General features: G+C 40.1%; 1 protein-coding gene across 2 annotated transcripts in view; it reads left to right on the top strand.

Moving 5' to 3' along the window:
- COPA (COPI coat complex subunit alpha) overlaps nt 1-16,764 on the top strand; it is a 59,255-nt gene that overhangs the window by 24,514 nt on the left and 17,977 nt on the right. Inside the window, exons 8-17 of one of the 2 annotated variants that reach the window (XM_004716513.3) lie at nt 575-674; nt 1,305-1,440; nt 1,989-2,071; nt 3,618-3,768; nt 8,512-8,578; nt 9,477-9,552; nt 11,659-11,741; nt 12,418-12,557; nt 13,136-13,221; nt 13,337-13,475. In XM_004716513.3, the coding sequence (XP_004716570.1) occupies nt 575-674; nt 1,305-1,440; nt 1,989-2,071; nt 3,618-3,768; nt 8,512-8,578; nt 9,477-9,552; nt 11,659-11,741; nt 12,418-12,557; nt 13,136-13,221; nt 13,337-13,475 (1,061 nt within the window). Of the gene's footprint in view, nt 1-574; nt 675-1,304; nt 1,441-1,988; nt 2,072-3,617; nt 3,769-8,511; nt 8,579-9,476; nt 9,553-11,658; nt 11,742-12,417; nt 12,558-13,135; nt 13,222-13,309; nt 13,476-16,764 lie in introns of both variants that reach the window. The other variant, XM_004716512.3, reaches the window with a different exon arrangement.

The following is a 16,764-nucleotide window of genomic DNA, read 5'->3' as shown; positions in this document are numbered from 1 at the left end:
AAGCAGAATCCATTCTCAAGCCTCTCGGAAGAGGGAAAAGTAATTTAATCAGTTATTGAGAACCAACCAAGTGTAGGTAACTTGCTGGCTTAATGGGAAAATAGAAAAGTTTAGGGAAATGAAACTACATGTTCTCTCTTATTAACTAATTTAATCCTCGGCTATTCACTGAAGTAGATATTTTTTTAAACTTTTTATTATAAATTGGGTGAAGGTTTACAGAGCAGATCATCAGTTTTACATTCAGTGGTTCATCAGATCTCGCATTGTCTCATCAAATCTCCATCCTTTGTAGTCCATTTCCCTCTTGAATATGAAATAGAAATTCTTAATTCCATTTTGCAAATGGGAAAAAAGGAGTTCTCGATAAATCAAGCCGCTTTGAGGGTACTATTGGGTAGGTTGACATAGTAACTTGCATGTTCAGTATCTTAGCACAGCACAGTCCCTTGAGACTTGTCATATGAAGAGTCATAATCAGCCACATCTTTTATAACCACCCGCACGGTTCATTGATTTGCTTTGTCAGCAGTGATAAGGCCATTGTAGAAGAGACACGTCTGGTTTTCCACAGGGCCACGATCGTGGAGTGAACTGGGCTGCTTTCCACCCCACTATGCCCCTCATTGTGTCTGGGGCGGACGACCGTCAAGTCAAGATCTGGCGCATGAATGGTGAGTGAACCAGTGATAGTGTGACCGTGTCTAGGAGCTTGTGGACTTCTGGCCAGCAAGTGAAGTAGCCTTGTTTGGACTTTGTGACTTAGGTGGTTATCGGAATGAAATCCTAAATCTGTGCTACTTCTGGGAGCATAGAATTGTCCCTTTCCCCTTTTCCCTCTTAGGACAATCTGATTTTGAGGCATATGAGCAGGGTGAAGGATAAAAATGAATTAATCTGCTCATTCAACAGCTTTTTATTGCGTACTTTTACTTTGTAATTGGCATTGTTTAAGACTCTGATGGTACAATGATGACTAACAAATAAAACTCTTGCCCTGTGGAGCTTACATTTATTCCAGAATGGCAGCTGGGAGCTAAGTATGTCAGGACAAATAAAACCGTATTAAGAGCATAAAGAATGATGGAGAATAGAGTTCCGAATTTAAAAAAAACAAAAAAAGCAACCAAACAACTGTATAAAGATTAAGAGGCTTATATGAAGAAATTGTCCTATTAGAAAATTTACTGATGTAACATTTTATAGTTTAACCTAGTATTTGGTTGAGAGGATGTCATATTTGCAAATGCCAAACTTAAAGCCAGTAAGAGAACTGAGATGATCTAATTCTCTTTGCCCTTCAGAATCAAAGGCTTGGGAGGTTGATACCTGCCGGGGCCATTATAACAATGTATCCTGTGCTGTCTTCCATCCTCGCCAAGAGTTGATCCTCAGCAATTCTGAGGACAAGAGTATCCGAGTTTGGGATATGTCTAAGCGGTAAGGGGCTAACTGATGTTGTGTGACCAACACCACAGGAGAACACGTATTTTCCTTCTTACTCTAATTTTTAAAATGAGATTAATATATTTCTGTTTGTTTATCTTTATTATCAACATGTGAAAAAGTCAAGCATTTTGAAACCTTGAAGAGACCTAGAGATCATTTATTAATTTCCAGTCAGCTTGATTGATCTCTAGATCTCTTCACATTTCTGAAGTTAAGCATATCTGTTCCTCTCCCCTCTAATTCTGAAGCTAGGGAAATGAAGCATGCAATGAAAGCCATCCAGCAGAATGGGGGAAGGAAACTGTAGGGCCAGTTTGAAGTCACTTCTTTCTGTTCCTTAGTACAATGTAGTCGACTTAAGGGCAACTAGCAACACCACCACATTTACATAAGGTGAAATTTACTACCCTTGGTTTAAATTTTTTTTTTTTTATCAGCTTGCTGGCTTAACACTTGGTACTATTGATTATGACAGACTGAAAATACTACCTTGGAAATGAATATTTGTGTGTGTGTGTGTGTGCCTTTTACTTTTCTAGGACTGGAGTACAAACCTTCCGTAGGGACCATGATCGATTCTGGGTCCTGGCTGCCCACCCCAATCTCAACCTGTTTGCTGCAGGTAAGGCCCATTTCTTGCTCTTCCTTTTTAGAACCTTTTTCCTTGCTTTAGTTCGGAGTTTATAAGGCTTACGAATGATTCTCCATTAGCTTGCTCCCAGTAAATGCAAAGTAGGATGATAATGAGAAGTAGAATTCTCAAAGCCAATTAGTTGGAGCTTTTCTCCCTCTTATCTTCTTAGGGTAATGTTCTTTTTTAAATTGTTTTCTTCTCCATCATGATTCAATAACAATATAGCCCATTCTCTTCTGTTAGTTCCTAGGAGGCATGGGGGTCTAGAGGGAACTAGAAGCTGAGGTTTATTCGTTTAGCAAATACGTATTGAGTACTGGGGCACATTTTGGGTGTTGTTATAGCAATGCATTAACACTAAGTCCCTGTTTTTAGGTAATCTTTCTTTACTAGCAGAGGGACATAGGAAAATAATCAAAATATAAGGTGACTTTTGGTAAAAGATGAAAAACTAAGCAAAAAGTTAGGGGGGTGGAGAGGGATGGGTATGAAGATTCCTGTTGTGTATCATGTCAATCAGGGAGATGAATGAACCTGTGGGGAAAGCAAATCCCAGACCACAATACGGTGCTTACTTGTTTGAGGAAGGTCAGGAGAGGGCAGACGGGGCGCCGGGATTAAGGGGCTAAGTAACAGGAGGTGAGACCATGGCTAGATTGTGCACTGCATTGTAGGTCATGTTTTCCATTTAGGACTTTATTCTGAATGGATATGGACTGAAAGGTTTTGAGCAGAGGCATGGCATGATCTGGCTAATTGTGGAGATAAGAGTGTAGGAGGACAAGTACTAGAGAGTTTTTTTCTTAAGAATAGATGAGACTAATAGGGAAACAGCAAAACTTTTTTTTTAATCTAAAAACTTTTCAAAGCGACCACCTTTTCTTCCCACAAATATTTTTTGTGCTCTTGTTATATGCAGGAATTTTGGAGTAATTTTTGCTTTTGAGAGCTCACTATTTAGAGAGAATGATTGTCCTAAATAACTACCATATATACTCGTCTATAAACTGAGTTTTTCAGCACATTTTTAATGCAGTTTTGTGGTAAAATTAGGTGCCTCGGCTGTTACGTGGGTCGGCCAATACTCGAGTATATGTGGTAAGTGTAAGTTTGTACAGAGGGTTAGGAGAACACAGAAGAGCTAGAGTACACTGTGCCTCCAAAAACGATGGCAGTCATCTAGTCAATTCCAATTCTTAGTGACCTCACAGGGCAAAGTAAAACTTCCCCGGTGGTTTTCTGAGCCTTTAAATTTTTTTGTTTTTGAGTCTATAAATTTTTATGGCACTTGAAAGCCTCATTTTTCTCCAGAACTTTGGCATGGTGATATAGTATTAGGAAAGGTTTTACAGAGTTTTATTTAACTAGATTCTAAGAATTTGACAAAGAATCTCAAATAAGGATGTGTTCAGGTATCTTAACTTCGTTTTTAGCATGTATGCACCAACATAGTCATTATATATATATAGCTCTTGTTTCTAGCTTTTTCAGACTTGGAGCTACTTTTTTCTCTCTCTCTCCCCCTGGACCTCAGGACACGATGGTGGCATGATTGTTTTTAAACTGGAGCGAGAACGGCCAGCCTATGCTGTTCATGGCAATATGCTGCATTATGTCAAGGACCGATTCTTACGTCAGTTGGATTTTAATAGCTCCAAAGATGTAGCTGTTATGCAGTTAAGGAGGTAAATCTGATTTGCTTCCTTTTCTAAACCCTTGCATCCATCACTATGATACAACACCCACCAACTGGATCTGTTGTTGTTAATATTTTGGATCTAATCTCATCACAGGTGACATCTTCATGGATGAGCCCTTAGAGCATGATGGGCATGTAGGTGGCATGAGTTGAATGGGAATTCCCCAGTTAAGATTGCTAGTGACCCTGTTGAGAGGAAACCATACTCCCATAGTCTGCCAGGGCTCTTTCAAACCAGAGAGTGTTTCTGGTAGCGAATAGCCTTTTGCTTTTATTTGCCATCTCGTTTCTGTAATTCTTCCTTTGCTCTCCAACAAAGTACATAAAATTCGAAACCAAAATATATGTCTCTGGAAACTCTTAACTGTGAAGATATGATAACCTCTGGGATATTTGGCAAGAGGAACTGCCTTTTCCTCTTGGAAAGCCAGCTGTGTCAGCATGCTAAAACATTCATGGTGGCAAACTTTGGCATGAGAGTTGATAGCTCCCCTCCAGCATCACTACAATAAAATGATGGGTTTATGTGAGCACTCCAAGGGGCTGGAAGAACCAACCAGAGACAGATTACATCATGTTGCTCTGCGCTGGTGTCTTAGTTGCCTAGTGTTGTTGTTGTTACCTGCCATTGAGTCAGTTCCGACCCACAATGACCCTATGCACAACAGAACGAAACACTGCTCAGTCCTGCACCGTCCTCACAATTGTTTCTGTGCCTGAGCCCATTGTTGGAGCCACTGTGTCCCTCATCTCATTGGGGCCTTCCTCTCTTTCACTGTTCCTCTACTACACCAAGCATGCTGTCCTTCTCCAGGGACCGATCTCTCCTGACAACATGTCCAAAGTATGCGAGACAAAGTCTTGCCGTCCTTGCCTCTAAGGACGACTCTGGCTGTATTTCTTCTAACACAGACTGGTTTGTCCTTTGAGCAGCCCAAAGCACTTTCAGTATTTCACTATCACAATTCGAATGCATTAATACCTCTTCAGTCTTCCTTCTTCAGTGTCTGACTTTCACATGCAGATGAGCCTATGAAAACACCATGACTTGGGTCAGGGATGCTTTAGTCCTCAAAGTAATATCTTTGTTTTTCAGTACTTTAAAGAGGTTTTCTGCAGCCAGTTTACCTAATGCAACTTAATCTTTTGTCTCTTGACTGCTTTTTCCATGAGCATTGACTGTGGATCCAAGCAAGGTGAAACCCTCGGCAACTTCGACCTTTTCTTCCTTTATCATGATATTACCTATTGTTCCAGTTGTGGAGATTTTGGTTTTCTTTACATTGAGTTGTAATCGATAGTGAAGACTGCAAATCTTTGGTCTTCATCAGCAAGGGCTTCAGATCCTTTTCGCCTTCAGCAAGCAAGGATGTGTACTCTTCATATCGCAGGTTGTTAATGAGCCTTCCTCCAGTCCTGATGCCACGTTCCTCTTTGTATAAGTAGGCTTCTCTCATGATTTGCTCAGCATACAGTTTGAACAAGTCTGATGAGAGAATACAACCTTGACACACACCTTTCCTGATTTTTTTTTTTTTGTAAATAGTTCAAGGTCTGTTTGTTGACCTCACCTTTCCTGATTTTAAACCATCCCATATTCTTTGTTCTGTTCGCACAAATACCTTTTGCTCCATGTACACGTTCTCATGTGCACAATGAACTGTGTTCTGGAATTACTATTCTTTTCAAGGGTATCTGTAGTTTATTAGGGTTCACACCATCAAATGCCTTTGCGTAGTCAATAAAACACAAGTGAACATCTTTCTGGTATTCTCTGCTTTGAGCCAAAATTCATCTGACATCAGCAATTATTTTCCTTGTTCCACGTCTTCTAAATCTTACCTGGACCTCTAGCCAGTTCCCTGTCAATGCCTAGAAATAACTACAAGTGGGTTGCTTTGCTAAACAAATGTGTTTTCTCACGTTTAGCAAGTGAAAAGGTCTAATTCACAGCGTCAGCTCTAGGGGATGCCTTTCTCTTGCTCTCTCGCTCTCTGTCAGCTCTAGGGGAAGGCCTTGACTCTGCTGAGCTATTCCTCCAGCCGTCTTCATATATCTTGGCCCCTCTCCCTTCCTATCTGCTCGGCTTGCTTGTTTAAACTTATATTTCAAAAGAGATTGACACAAGATGCACCTTACACTAATCTTGCTTTAATAACATAAAAAGACAACCCATTCCCAAATGGGTTATACCACACCCATACCCAAAACTTACTGCCATTGAGTCAATGCTGATTCATAGCAACCCTCTGTGGGTTTCTTAGACGGTAACAGTTTACAGGAGTAGAAAGACCAGTCTTTGTCCTGCGGAGCTGCTGGTGGTTTAGAACTGCCGACCATGTAGATCAAGCTCAACGTAAAAGTACTATGCCAACAGGGCTCCTACACCATACCCATAGAGATTAGAAATCAAAGCTCATCAGGTCTTTTGTCATTAATATTCAATATTCAGTGTGTCTTATCTGTTGTTGAGATGTTCTCAAAATTCAGTGGGATATATTAATGGTCATATTTTTTTTACTCCCCTGAACTTGTTTGCATTTTCTTCTAACTTCAACCTGAACTTACATATGAGCAATTGATGATATGTTCCACAGACACCCCTTGGCCTGGTTTTAGCTGCAGATGATAGTGAGCTTCTTCTCCTTCCTCTCTTCCCAGAGATGTAGTCTGTTTGATTTCTGTGTATTCCATCTGGAGAAGTCCATGTGTATAGTCACTGTTTATGCTGTTGAAATAAAGGATTTGTGATGAAGGAAGTCATTGGTCTTGCAAAATTTTGTCATGTGATCTCTAGCATCATTTCTGTCCCCGAGACCATATTTTCCCAACTACTGTTTGTTCCTCTTTGTTTCCAACTTTTGCGTTCCAGCCACCAGTAATTATCAATGCATCTTGATTGCATGTTTGGTCAATTTCAGACTGCAGACATTTGGTAGAATTCTTCAGCTGCGTCATCACTAGCTGTAGTGGTCTGCACATATATTTGAATAATAGTTGTATTCAATGGATTTCCCTGTAGGGGAACAACTGCCCTGTTGGAGGACAACTAATGTAGATTTGTTGACCTGTTTCTACCTGTAGAATACCAAAAGGCTGACAGTTCTCTTTCCTTTTTTCTCTGTCCCCATCAGGCTAAACTGATGGGTTTCCTCCTGTGGTGAGTAGTTAGATCCATCACTCACAAGCATACTCCCTTAGTAAAAGATTGTGTAGCTCTGTCCTTGGTGAACATTCTAGGACATGTGTCTAGTTTGTACAACAGAAGCTTTCAAATCATTAAGTTCTGTTTTCATTTTACATCATTCATTTATTAACCCATCTCTTCGCTCTTGCATTTTACTGTAAGTGGAGAAACCACACACTCTAAGATTTTGCCTCTATATCTTATCAACCACTGCATAAAAAGCACCATCCCTTTTCATCATTTGTCCACTCAAATGTTCATCGTTTTCTTTCGATGCCTCACTAGAAGCATGTTTAATATCTACATATTTAGTTATATTTGTTACTGAGACCAAAAGACAATAGAGATGTCGTGTGTAGCTCTCCCCATCCCTTTTTGAGTTTTTACCAGTTTTGCCTTTCACATAGATAATCCCATAAGCAGTTACAGTCTCAAGAATACCCAGGGGTCGCTGTGAGTCAGCATTGACTCGATGGCAGTGAGTTTGAGTTTTTTGGTTTTATTGATAATCCTACCCATAGTCTTTTCGAGGTAACCTAGGTTTTTGAACTTTTTTTTTTTTTTGAACTATTTTTAAAAACTGAAAACCAACTCACATCGAGTCAATTCTGACTCACAGCAACCCTATAGGACAGGGTAGAATTGCCCCTGTAGGTTTCCGAGGTTGTAAATCTTTTCTCTCAAGGAGTAATTGGTAGTTTGGAACTGCTGACCTTTGGGTGAGCGGCCCAATGCATAACCCACTATGCCACCACCTTAAAACTTTCCCAGCCTCGACACGTTACCCAAGTCTAACCAATTTGGTTTTCCAGTACAAAATCATCTTCGTTATCTAGTGCTGCTATAGCAGAAATACCACAGGTCCCGGGTGACTCTAACAAACAGAAATCAATGTTCTTAATTTTAGGAGACAGGAGTCCAAATCCAGGGCTCCAACTCTAGGGGAAACTTTCTCTCTATTGGCTTTCAGAGAAGATCCTTGTCTCTTCTGAACTTCTGCTCCTGGGCAACCTCCATGTGGTTTGACATCTCTCTGCCATCCCTGTTCTGCTGCTTTATAAATCTCTTCTATCTCATAATAGATTTGCTCAAAACTCACCCTACACTAGTCCAAATTCATTTACATAAAGGCAACCCATTCCCAAATGGGGTTAGAACAGGAGTGGAAGTTAGAATTTGCAGCACATGTTTTGAGGGGAAATGATTCCATCCATGTAATGTCATTCAATTCAGTCCACAACACTTAGGTGTGGGACACTATATCCAAGCAGAACTGCACTTAGAATGATCCCTAACCACCCATCCTGTGTGATCCCTTGAGTTGTAAAAGAGTTTGCTTTTTAAACTGTTGTGTACTCAAAGCTGAGATAGGGCCATCCCAATCTTAAAGAGTATAAATGTAATATTTATTTATCTTCCTGATTGTAAATGGGACAGACTCATGACTAAGGACTAGATGCATAGTAGGTGTAGTAGCATAAGTAGAGGGGCTTCCTTCTATAATTATGCCTCTTCTCTGCTTTCTTTACCTCTTTGCTGTAGTGGTTCCAAATTTCCAGTGTTCAACATGTCATACAATCCTGCAGAAAATGCCGTTTTACTGTGTACGGTAAGTAACTCATGGGACCCACCTACAGTCTCCCTGCTTTCCATTCATCTCTGCTCACATCTTCAGTCAGTCTGTAATGAGTTTTGAAAACTCCCCATCACTGAATCAGTTCCAATTCATAGCAACCCTATGGAACAAGTAAAACTGCCTCTTTCGGTTTCCAAGACTTTAAATCTTTACGAGAGCAGACTATCTTACTTTTTCCTGTGGAGTTGCTGGTAGATTTGAACCACTGATCTTCTGGTTAGCCACTCAATTACATATCCCTCTATGCCAGCAAGACTTCTTAGAAGCTTTTTAGTGGTCGTTTTGAAAGAGCTAACAGTGAACACTCAGGCTCCGTGGGTAGACTTCTGTTGCCATAAGCATATTCAAAGGGTTTGTGGGTATCACATAAGGCTAATAACTTCAGCATTTAGCTAATCATTCAGGACATTAAGATGAATAGTCCAGATCACTAAAAATGGTATTTTTCTTTTTTTTAATTGATTTTTAAAAACTTCACAAGGACAATGACTGTTCTACCAAAAAGGAGCCAAGTGGACCCAGATGATATTATTTCTGTGCAGAAGTCATGCTTATTTTTACTGCTCCATTTCACTGAAACCCAGGTCTCCAAACTTACTTGGCCTACCATCCCCTTTTCAGAAAAAAATTATTTTTGTTCAAATAATACCAGCATCTTTGGAGAATAAGTAAAGGAATGTGAATGCTATTTTTTGGCAAGGAGTTCTCTAATTCTTAAATGGGGAAACATTCAAATGGCCTCTAAGGGAAGGGTGAGAAGAGTATTCTTTCAGATGGTATCTCTAATCTTCTGTCTGTCAAAATAAGCTAGTGTCTTAAGTGCTGATGTCTGGAGTCACTCACAATTTAAATCTTCCCTTTTCCTGTACAGAGAGCCAGCAATTTAGAGAATAGTACTTATGACCTATACACCATCCCGAAGGATGCTGACTCCCAGAATCCTGATGGTAAGTGTTCTCTTTGTCTCCCCGACTGTGCTTCTGGTTCTCTTCACCCACATCGTCACTCCTCGTTTTTCACATCCCATCCCCAGGCCATTGACACATCACTCATATCTGTTGGCAGGTGCCGCTGACAATTGCATCAGGGGCGACCAGGGTGTGAAATATTCATGTTCCTCCCCTATTTTATTACCCTAGCTAGATATATATATTTTATAATTTGGTTATTAGAAGCTCTCCATTTTCTCATTCAGCACAGCATGTTATTCTTGTTTATTGTCAGCTGAGATGACGTTCACCCTAGTAGTTTCATTTATTTAAAAATGTGGATCCAATCCTGGAATGTCTCATCCTGTGACTAGGGATTTATTTTCTCCCATCCACATCCAGATCCGATTTGCTTCCTTTTGCATGTCAAAAAGATGAGGCTGCTAACAGCCTCACACCCCACCTGGGATCCCAGGATCCAGCTGAGACCCTGCCTGTCTCTCCATCATCACCATTCCTTGTTGGTGCTCATCCTATCAGAACTTGCTGACAAAACAGACTCAGGAAGGGTTTGACTTTACACATGCTCCTTTTGGTGTTCTACTATTGGTTTGTAGGAACCGGCAGGTCCCTATTCTTACTAGCATGCTGTCATACTTTAAACCCATCAGTAGAGTTCTGACACATATTCTGTAGGTGCCACCATTATAATTTTTCCTGCTAATAGTAACCACACTCTTTTATATCTTGATAAGGAGAGAAAACATATAAGTATTTGGTCTCCATAACCTAAAGTTAAGTCACCTCCCATAAATTTAGCCATCTCAGACCTTATCTGATGATTTGGTCCCTCCCAACACAACCGCTTCTGACAGAGAGAGAGAATGAGAGACGTGGCAAGACTGTACCTTCTGAAAGCCAGAAAACGTGTGAGACCTAGGAAAACAAAGCAGAGACTGATCTCCCCGCCCTACAGGGTCGCTCTTAGTGGCACCACTCTGTGGCAGTGAGTTTGATTTGTTGTTTGAGAGACTCTCAGAGCTTTCCAGTTCACAGCCTCATTTGATCATACTGTCTTGCTCCCAGTTTATTTGCCCTTAACCTATTAATGTTGCCTACATAGAAACAAGTCTAATTCTCAACTACCTTGTGTTCTTTAAAAACTAGGATTCTGTGTACCCAGTACCTAAGAAAAAGGTTGTTGATTAACTTGAATTGAATCCAAAAATTCAAGAAAAATGCTCTAAGCTAATCTGTATGTTACATCAGATACGTGTGCTAAATCATATAGAATATTAAATATATTTGTAAATTAAAAAAAAAAGTCTGGTGGAGTTATTCCAGGTACCACGGGTGTCAGAGAAAAGCTGGTCATCATCCTCTGTCCAGTTGTCTGTAATAGATAATAGATAAAAGGGTATTTTAGTACATTTGTTCAGTCGCCTAGTAGTTTCCCAGGAATGAAGCCTGTATTTCATAAGTCTTATCAGCCAACAGAATGCTCTGAAACTGAGGAACATTTCCTAACTCCCTTCAGGACAGTAAGAGTGGTTGATTTACATTTATGGAGCAACAGCTTGGTGCTAAATAGTGCCCAACTCGAGCTACCTATCAAGATTTAGTTAGGAGGAGCCCTTGGCCCCACCCTGCTATACCAGGAGGTCTGCATTTGCATGTTAAAAGCAGCGGAGCAGCTGCGTCCTGGGGAGGGGGCTCTGCCTCTTCTCCAGCTTGTGCAGAGGCCTAGCAATAGGAGGTCCTACGACACTGCAGGCAGCTTGCTGTGCCGCAGCTTGGCCAGGGAGGCTCTGCTCGTTAGCTTGACAGAGTGTGCTGTCTCCCAAGATGGGCAGCCCTTCTGCCAGTACATGGTGTTGGCTGAAATGCAACCACTTGGCCTAGAGAAAAGAGGCTTGGCAGGGGTAGGGGTTGGAGTTTGGAGGGGACTGATGGGGAAAAGTCAGTCAACAATAGCCTCAGGTTACGGCTGAATTAGTTAGGAAGCAGCTGAACTGGCAAAGCCAAGATGGCAGCCAGCAAGACTGGCATCTCCATGGCACCTGACTCTGTCACCTGCCAGTGGCTCACCACATGCTCCCACCCCTTGGTTTTGTTCTTTCTCAGCCCCTGAAGGGAAACGATCTTCAGGCCTGACAGCCGTTTGGGTTGCTCGAAATCGGTTTGCTGTCCTAGATCGGATGCATTCGGTGAGTAAAACTAAGAGGAAACTAATTGGGCTAGTGTAGTGACAGTGACCTATGTATTGCAGAAGAAAGAGCTTTTTTTTTTTTTTTTTTTTCACTACTCACTGGGAAGGTGTGCTGATCTGATCATGTACTTACTTTTAACTCTGCTACCTCCCACCCCTGTGGGAATTAGAGGTTTAGAAATTGATTTGATGGGGATGAAAATCACTGTGTCTCTGAGCTTAAGGACCAAGCAAAAGTCACACAGGAGCCCAAAAATCCTCACATTTCATAGAGTGGGCTAATAGATACCTACTCCTTCACTTCTTTATCCTGCCATCTCCATTGGTACTCGAAAGGTAATCAGCTCTAGCACAGGATGAGCAAGGCTCTCTCAAGAAAATCATGAACAAAATGTAAGCCACGAAAGCACCATTTTCTCTCTCTGGTGTTTGAGGAATTTAGGCTTTGGTTGGACGTCTCAAGGTTCAGTTGAAAGATAAAAAAAAGAGCAATATTAGGATCCTTGGAGAGGACGTTGGTTGGAGTGGTATAGCCTGGAGTGGGGACTAACTTGGCCAGGGGAAAGGTGCTTAGCTGATTGATACTGAGGAACAATTGTGAGGAGTAGCATCAAGTCGTCATCATCTGATACACTTGCTTCCACTCTAACCCCACTTTCTAAAACCGGTTTCAGCTTTTGATCAAGAATCTAAAGAATGAGATCACCAAAAAGGTGCAGGTGCCCAACTGTGATGAGATCTTCTATGCAGGCACAGGCAACCTCCTGCTTCGAGATTCGGACTCCATCATACTCTTTGACGTACAGCAGAAGCGGTAATAATGTCAGGTGTCCCCAAGCAGACAGGCATGCAGTGGGGGGGAGTGGGCATTTTTATTAGGAGCTTCGTCCCTCCCCCCACCCCCTACCCAAATGACTTAGTCATTTCCTGTACTATCTCTCCAAGATTTTTCTAGCCATTTTTCCCTCCATCATCACTTTTCATCTTCCACAGATACATTGGCATTATACTGAGGTACTTAGTTTTTGTGGGTTTTTTGATACATGTTTATAGAGCACTAACTCTCAACAAAGAATGATCTTGGGTCTTAGAAGGTGAGGGGCGCAGAGAAGAGTAACACAGTTAATTTCTGCACTTAAAGGAACTTCAGTCCGGTGGTTAAAACAGGCATATGCAATCACTAATGCGTGGGTATGATAGGGGCAAGGGATTGAGAAGAGGCAGACAGCAAGGTGAGCTAAGCACTGAGTCACCAACCACTATCCAGGGAATGTGTATTTGGAATTTTTTTTTTTAAACTAGACATTCCATTACTTTAAGGATGAAAAAAGTTAAGCTATAGTTTGGCACAAGGGACTAAGGTCCACTTGTGTTTGTCCTTTTCTGTCCCAGAACCCTCGCGTCTGTGAAGATTTCCAAGGTGAAATATGTTATCTGGTCAGCAGACATGTCCCATGTAGCATTACTGGCCAAACATGGTAAGCTTTCATTATATCCACCCTGATTTAGAGACTAGTCCTTCCCTCCCCATCCCTGCCAGTTTACTACACTCGCCTTGTCCAGCAGAGCACTCATGCCCTCTGCCTCTTACAGCCATTGTGATCTGTAACCGCAAACTGGAAGCTCTGTGTAACATTCATGAGAACATTCGTGTCAAGAGTGGGGCCTGGGATGAGAGTGGGGTATTTATCTATACCACAAGCAACCACATCAAATATGCCGTCACTACTGGGTAAGTCACATGGGAGACTGAGTGGGAGAAAGTGGCCTTCTTGAAACTTCTGTCCTGTCTCAAGAAATGTAACAAAAGTCCGTAAACTTCCTCATGCAAAAGCTTCGTCTGGCACCCTCATATGTGCTGGGAGACATCAAAACATTCTTTTTCTAACTCCTTTAAAATGGCGAAATACAACACAAATAAAGAAAAATGAATAAACTATAGAGTATAACGAGTTATGCAGTAAACAGCTATATAGCTGACATTCAAGCCAAGAAATAAAATAGTTTGGGTACCCCAGAAGCCCTTTCTGTGTAACTCTTGTTAATTAGTCACCACCTCCTACCCCAAAGTAGCATTATTCTCACTTTTATTTTTATTTTGGTTTTCTTTGTAATTTTATCATCTAGTGTGTACCCTAAAATAGTGTGATTTCATTTTGCCTGTTTTTGAACTTTATGTAAATGAAATCAAACTGAGTATACTATTTTGTATTGTGCTTATTTTCTTCCATGTTTTGTTTTAGAACATTCATACATGTTGTAGATCTAATTTATATTAATTGTATAATACTCAATTATATTCCATAGTTTATGAGTCCGTTCTACTCGTAAGGGATAATTGACTCATTTCTAGTATTAGGTTATTATGAAAAATGTTTGGTTTGGATTTTTTGTTGTTTTATTTTTATGTATTTATTTTTTAATTTGCTCTTGAGAACACACAGCAAAACACGCACCAATTCAATCATTTCTACAGGTACAATTCAGTGATTTTTTTTTTCAATTCCGTGATATTAATGACATTCTTTGAGTTGTGCACCCATTTTCTTCCTCCTTTTTGAGTTATTCCTCTTTCATTAACCTAAACTCACTGCCCCCAAGGTTCCTATCTGATTTTTTGGTCCCGTAGTGGTAGTTCTTTCCAAAGCATAATGCTCAAGGCAGGCCTTTTTTATTAGTAAAGCTAAATAAACTGTTGTTTGTTTTTTGCAATACTCTACAGGATTTTTGAGGGGGGGATTTAATTTTAAAAATCATCTCATGGCAATAGTTTCAAAGGTTCATCCAGCCCCATTGACTTCAGAAAATATGAAATCCCAGAAAATTTGAAATTTCGTCTTGCATTTTCTCCTTTTTGACCAGGAATCTTTTATAGGTTCTTTGATCAAAATGATACACTGTTCTTTTAAACATTCTTTTTACATTTAAGCATTCTTTTATATGTACAAGTGTTCGTGTATTTCTCTTGAGTGAATACTCTGAGTAGAACTGCTGAATCATAAAATATAGGCTTATCTTCATTCATGTAAACTGCTTTCAAAGTGGTTAAACCAGTTTGTGTGCCTACAACATTATAGATTTCATTGTTCATCAACCTTGCCAACACTTGGGTTTGTCAGAATTTTGTTTTGTCTGTTTAGGATGTATAATGCCATTTTGCTTTGCTCTTCTCTGGAACCAAATGTGATTAAACCATGAAACATTTGGTCACCCAGCAGAATTTTTTTCTTGGAATTCTGTCCACATTTTCTACTGCCCTCCCTCCTTTATTAGGTTAATAAGTCTTTTACTATTTAATTTAGAGAAATTCTTAATAGATTGTTCCTTTCGGTCAAGGCTCTATTTTTGTCAGGCTTTGGTTATAAGTATTAGTATCTTCTTCCATTTTATAGTGCTTATTATCTTTGTGGTACCCTTAATGAACCAGAAGTTAACTTTATTTTTTATAATAGGTTCCCCCAAAAAGCAGTTTGATTGGCACATAGTTTACATATCATAGAATTGAATAGTTCAATCATTCAAACATATCAAGGGGGAATTGTACAATCACCATCACATTCATCCTAAAGAAGTTTTAACTTTAATGTAGTTCAGTGCTTCTCAACCTTTGGGTTGTGACCCCTTTAGGGGTCGAATGACCCTTTCACAGGGGTTGCCCGATTCATAACACTAGCCAAATTACAGTTATAAAGTAGCAATGAAAATAATTTTATGGTTGGAGGCTCACCACAACATGAGGAACTGTATTAAAGGGTCATGGCATTAGGAAGATTGAGAACCACTGATGTAGTTGAACTTAGGAACAATTTCTTTTATGAATATTGGCTTCTAAAGACAAGTATCTTCAAAGTAGGCCAATTACAGTCTGAAAGATATTTGATTGTTGCATAATTTAATGAATAATTTGCAGATGGAGGAGTTTCCCTACTTGAATTAGCAAAAGAAAAGAATTCCCAAAGATTAGAAATCTCACCGAAGCTTTAAGTATTTTTTTTCTTAATGCATAAAGTGACCAAGTATTTAATGGCTACTGAGTTACCACTGGACAAGTAACTACAAACGATTTGGCCGCTATTGCCTGTGTAATACTGAGGTGCCGTTCACAGTGGAGGAAAATCCTAGTGACTAAGGGTAGGGTTACATAACCAGTTGTTTTTAAGCAGTCATTAAGTTGTACACCTGGAAAAAGTTGACTTGTCAGAAATTGTGTGGTAGACATACAAGAGGACTTAAAAAGCTCATGGACAAATGGAATTTTTCCACAAGCTTTTTGAAGCCCTCTCATAATTACAACAAAACAATGACAGACACCACCACCCCCAAAAAGTGGCCACTACACTGTGTACAATCAGACACCTCATGGGATTTGGTTCCTGGTTTAGAGATTTGGGGTCAGTTTCATAAGGCATCCAGTTAATTAGGCTAATAGTATATTTCTTCCTGCTTTATTGCCTGTGGTTTTTAAAACTTTCATTGAGGGAAAAAATAACTTACAAGCAGCCATCCAAGGCACAAAAGTTGGTCTCTATTCACTTGTAGCAACAAAGGAAGAATGGAAGAGGGAGTCAGGAGTAAGAGGAGGAACCCTGGTGTGGAGTGAGAGAAGATGAGACTTTCTATTCCCATAACAATTACAGTCGTGGAAACCCATAGAGACAGTTCTTTATCCTATAGGTCACTGGGTAGGCATCTGCTTGATGGTAGTGAGATGGCATTTTGTTTGTGTATGGAAAATGCGGCTAAGTGACTGCTTTGCATGGGACCAAAGAACTGAATATGCTCCCTGGCTTCTGTGATTGCATATCTTGATCAAAGAATCTGTAGAAGAATCATAATCAAAGAAGGGAAAGTATAAAACAGAATTTTGAATTCTGCTGGGCTTTCAAGAGTCATGGAAGCTGCTGCGATGAACTCCTGGAACTCTGAGTCTTTAAACATTAAAATAGTATCCCTGAAGTCTTCTCAAAACCAATCAATAGTTTAGCTTAACTAGTTGGTTCCTTTTTTTTTTTTTTTTTTTA

The sequence above is a fragment of the Echinops telfairi genome, unplaced genomic scaffold, assembly GCF_000313985.2.
Source record: "Echinops telfairi isolate 266 unplaced genomic scaffold, ASM31398v2 ScPeMD7_7425;HRSCAF=8463, whole genome shotgun sequence".
NCBI classification, from domain to species: Eukaryota; Metazoa; Chordata; class Mammalia; order Afrosoricida; family Tenrecidae; genus Echinops; species Echinops telfairi.
Note: the sequence above shows the minus strand (reverse complement) of the source record. Positions and strands in the feature narration are given on the sequence as shown.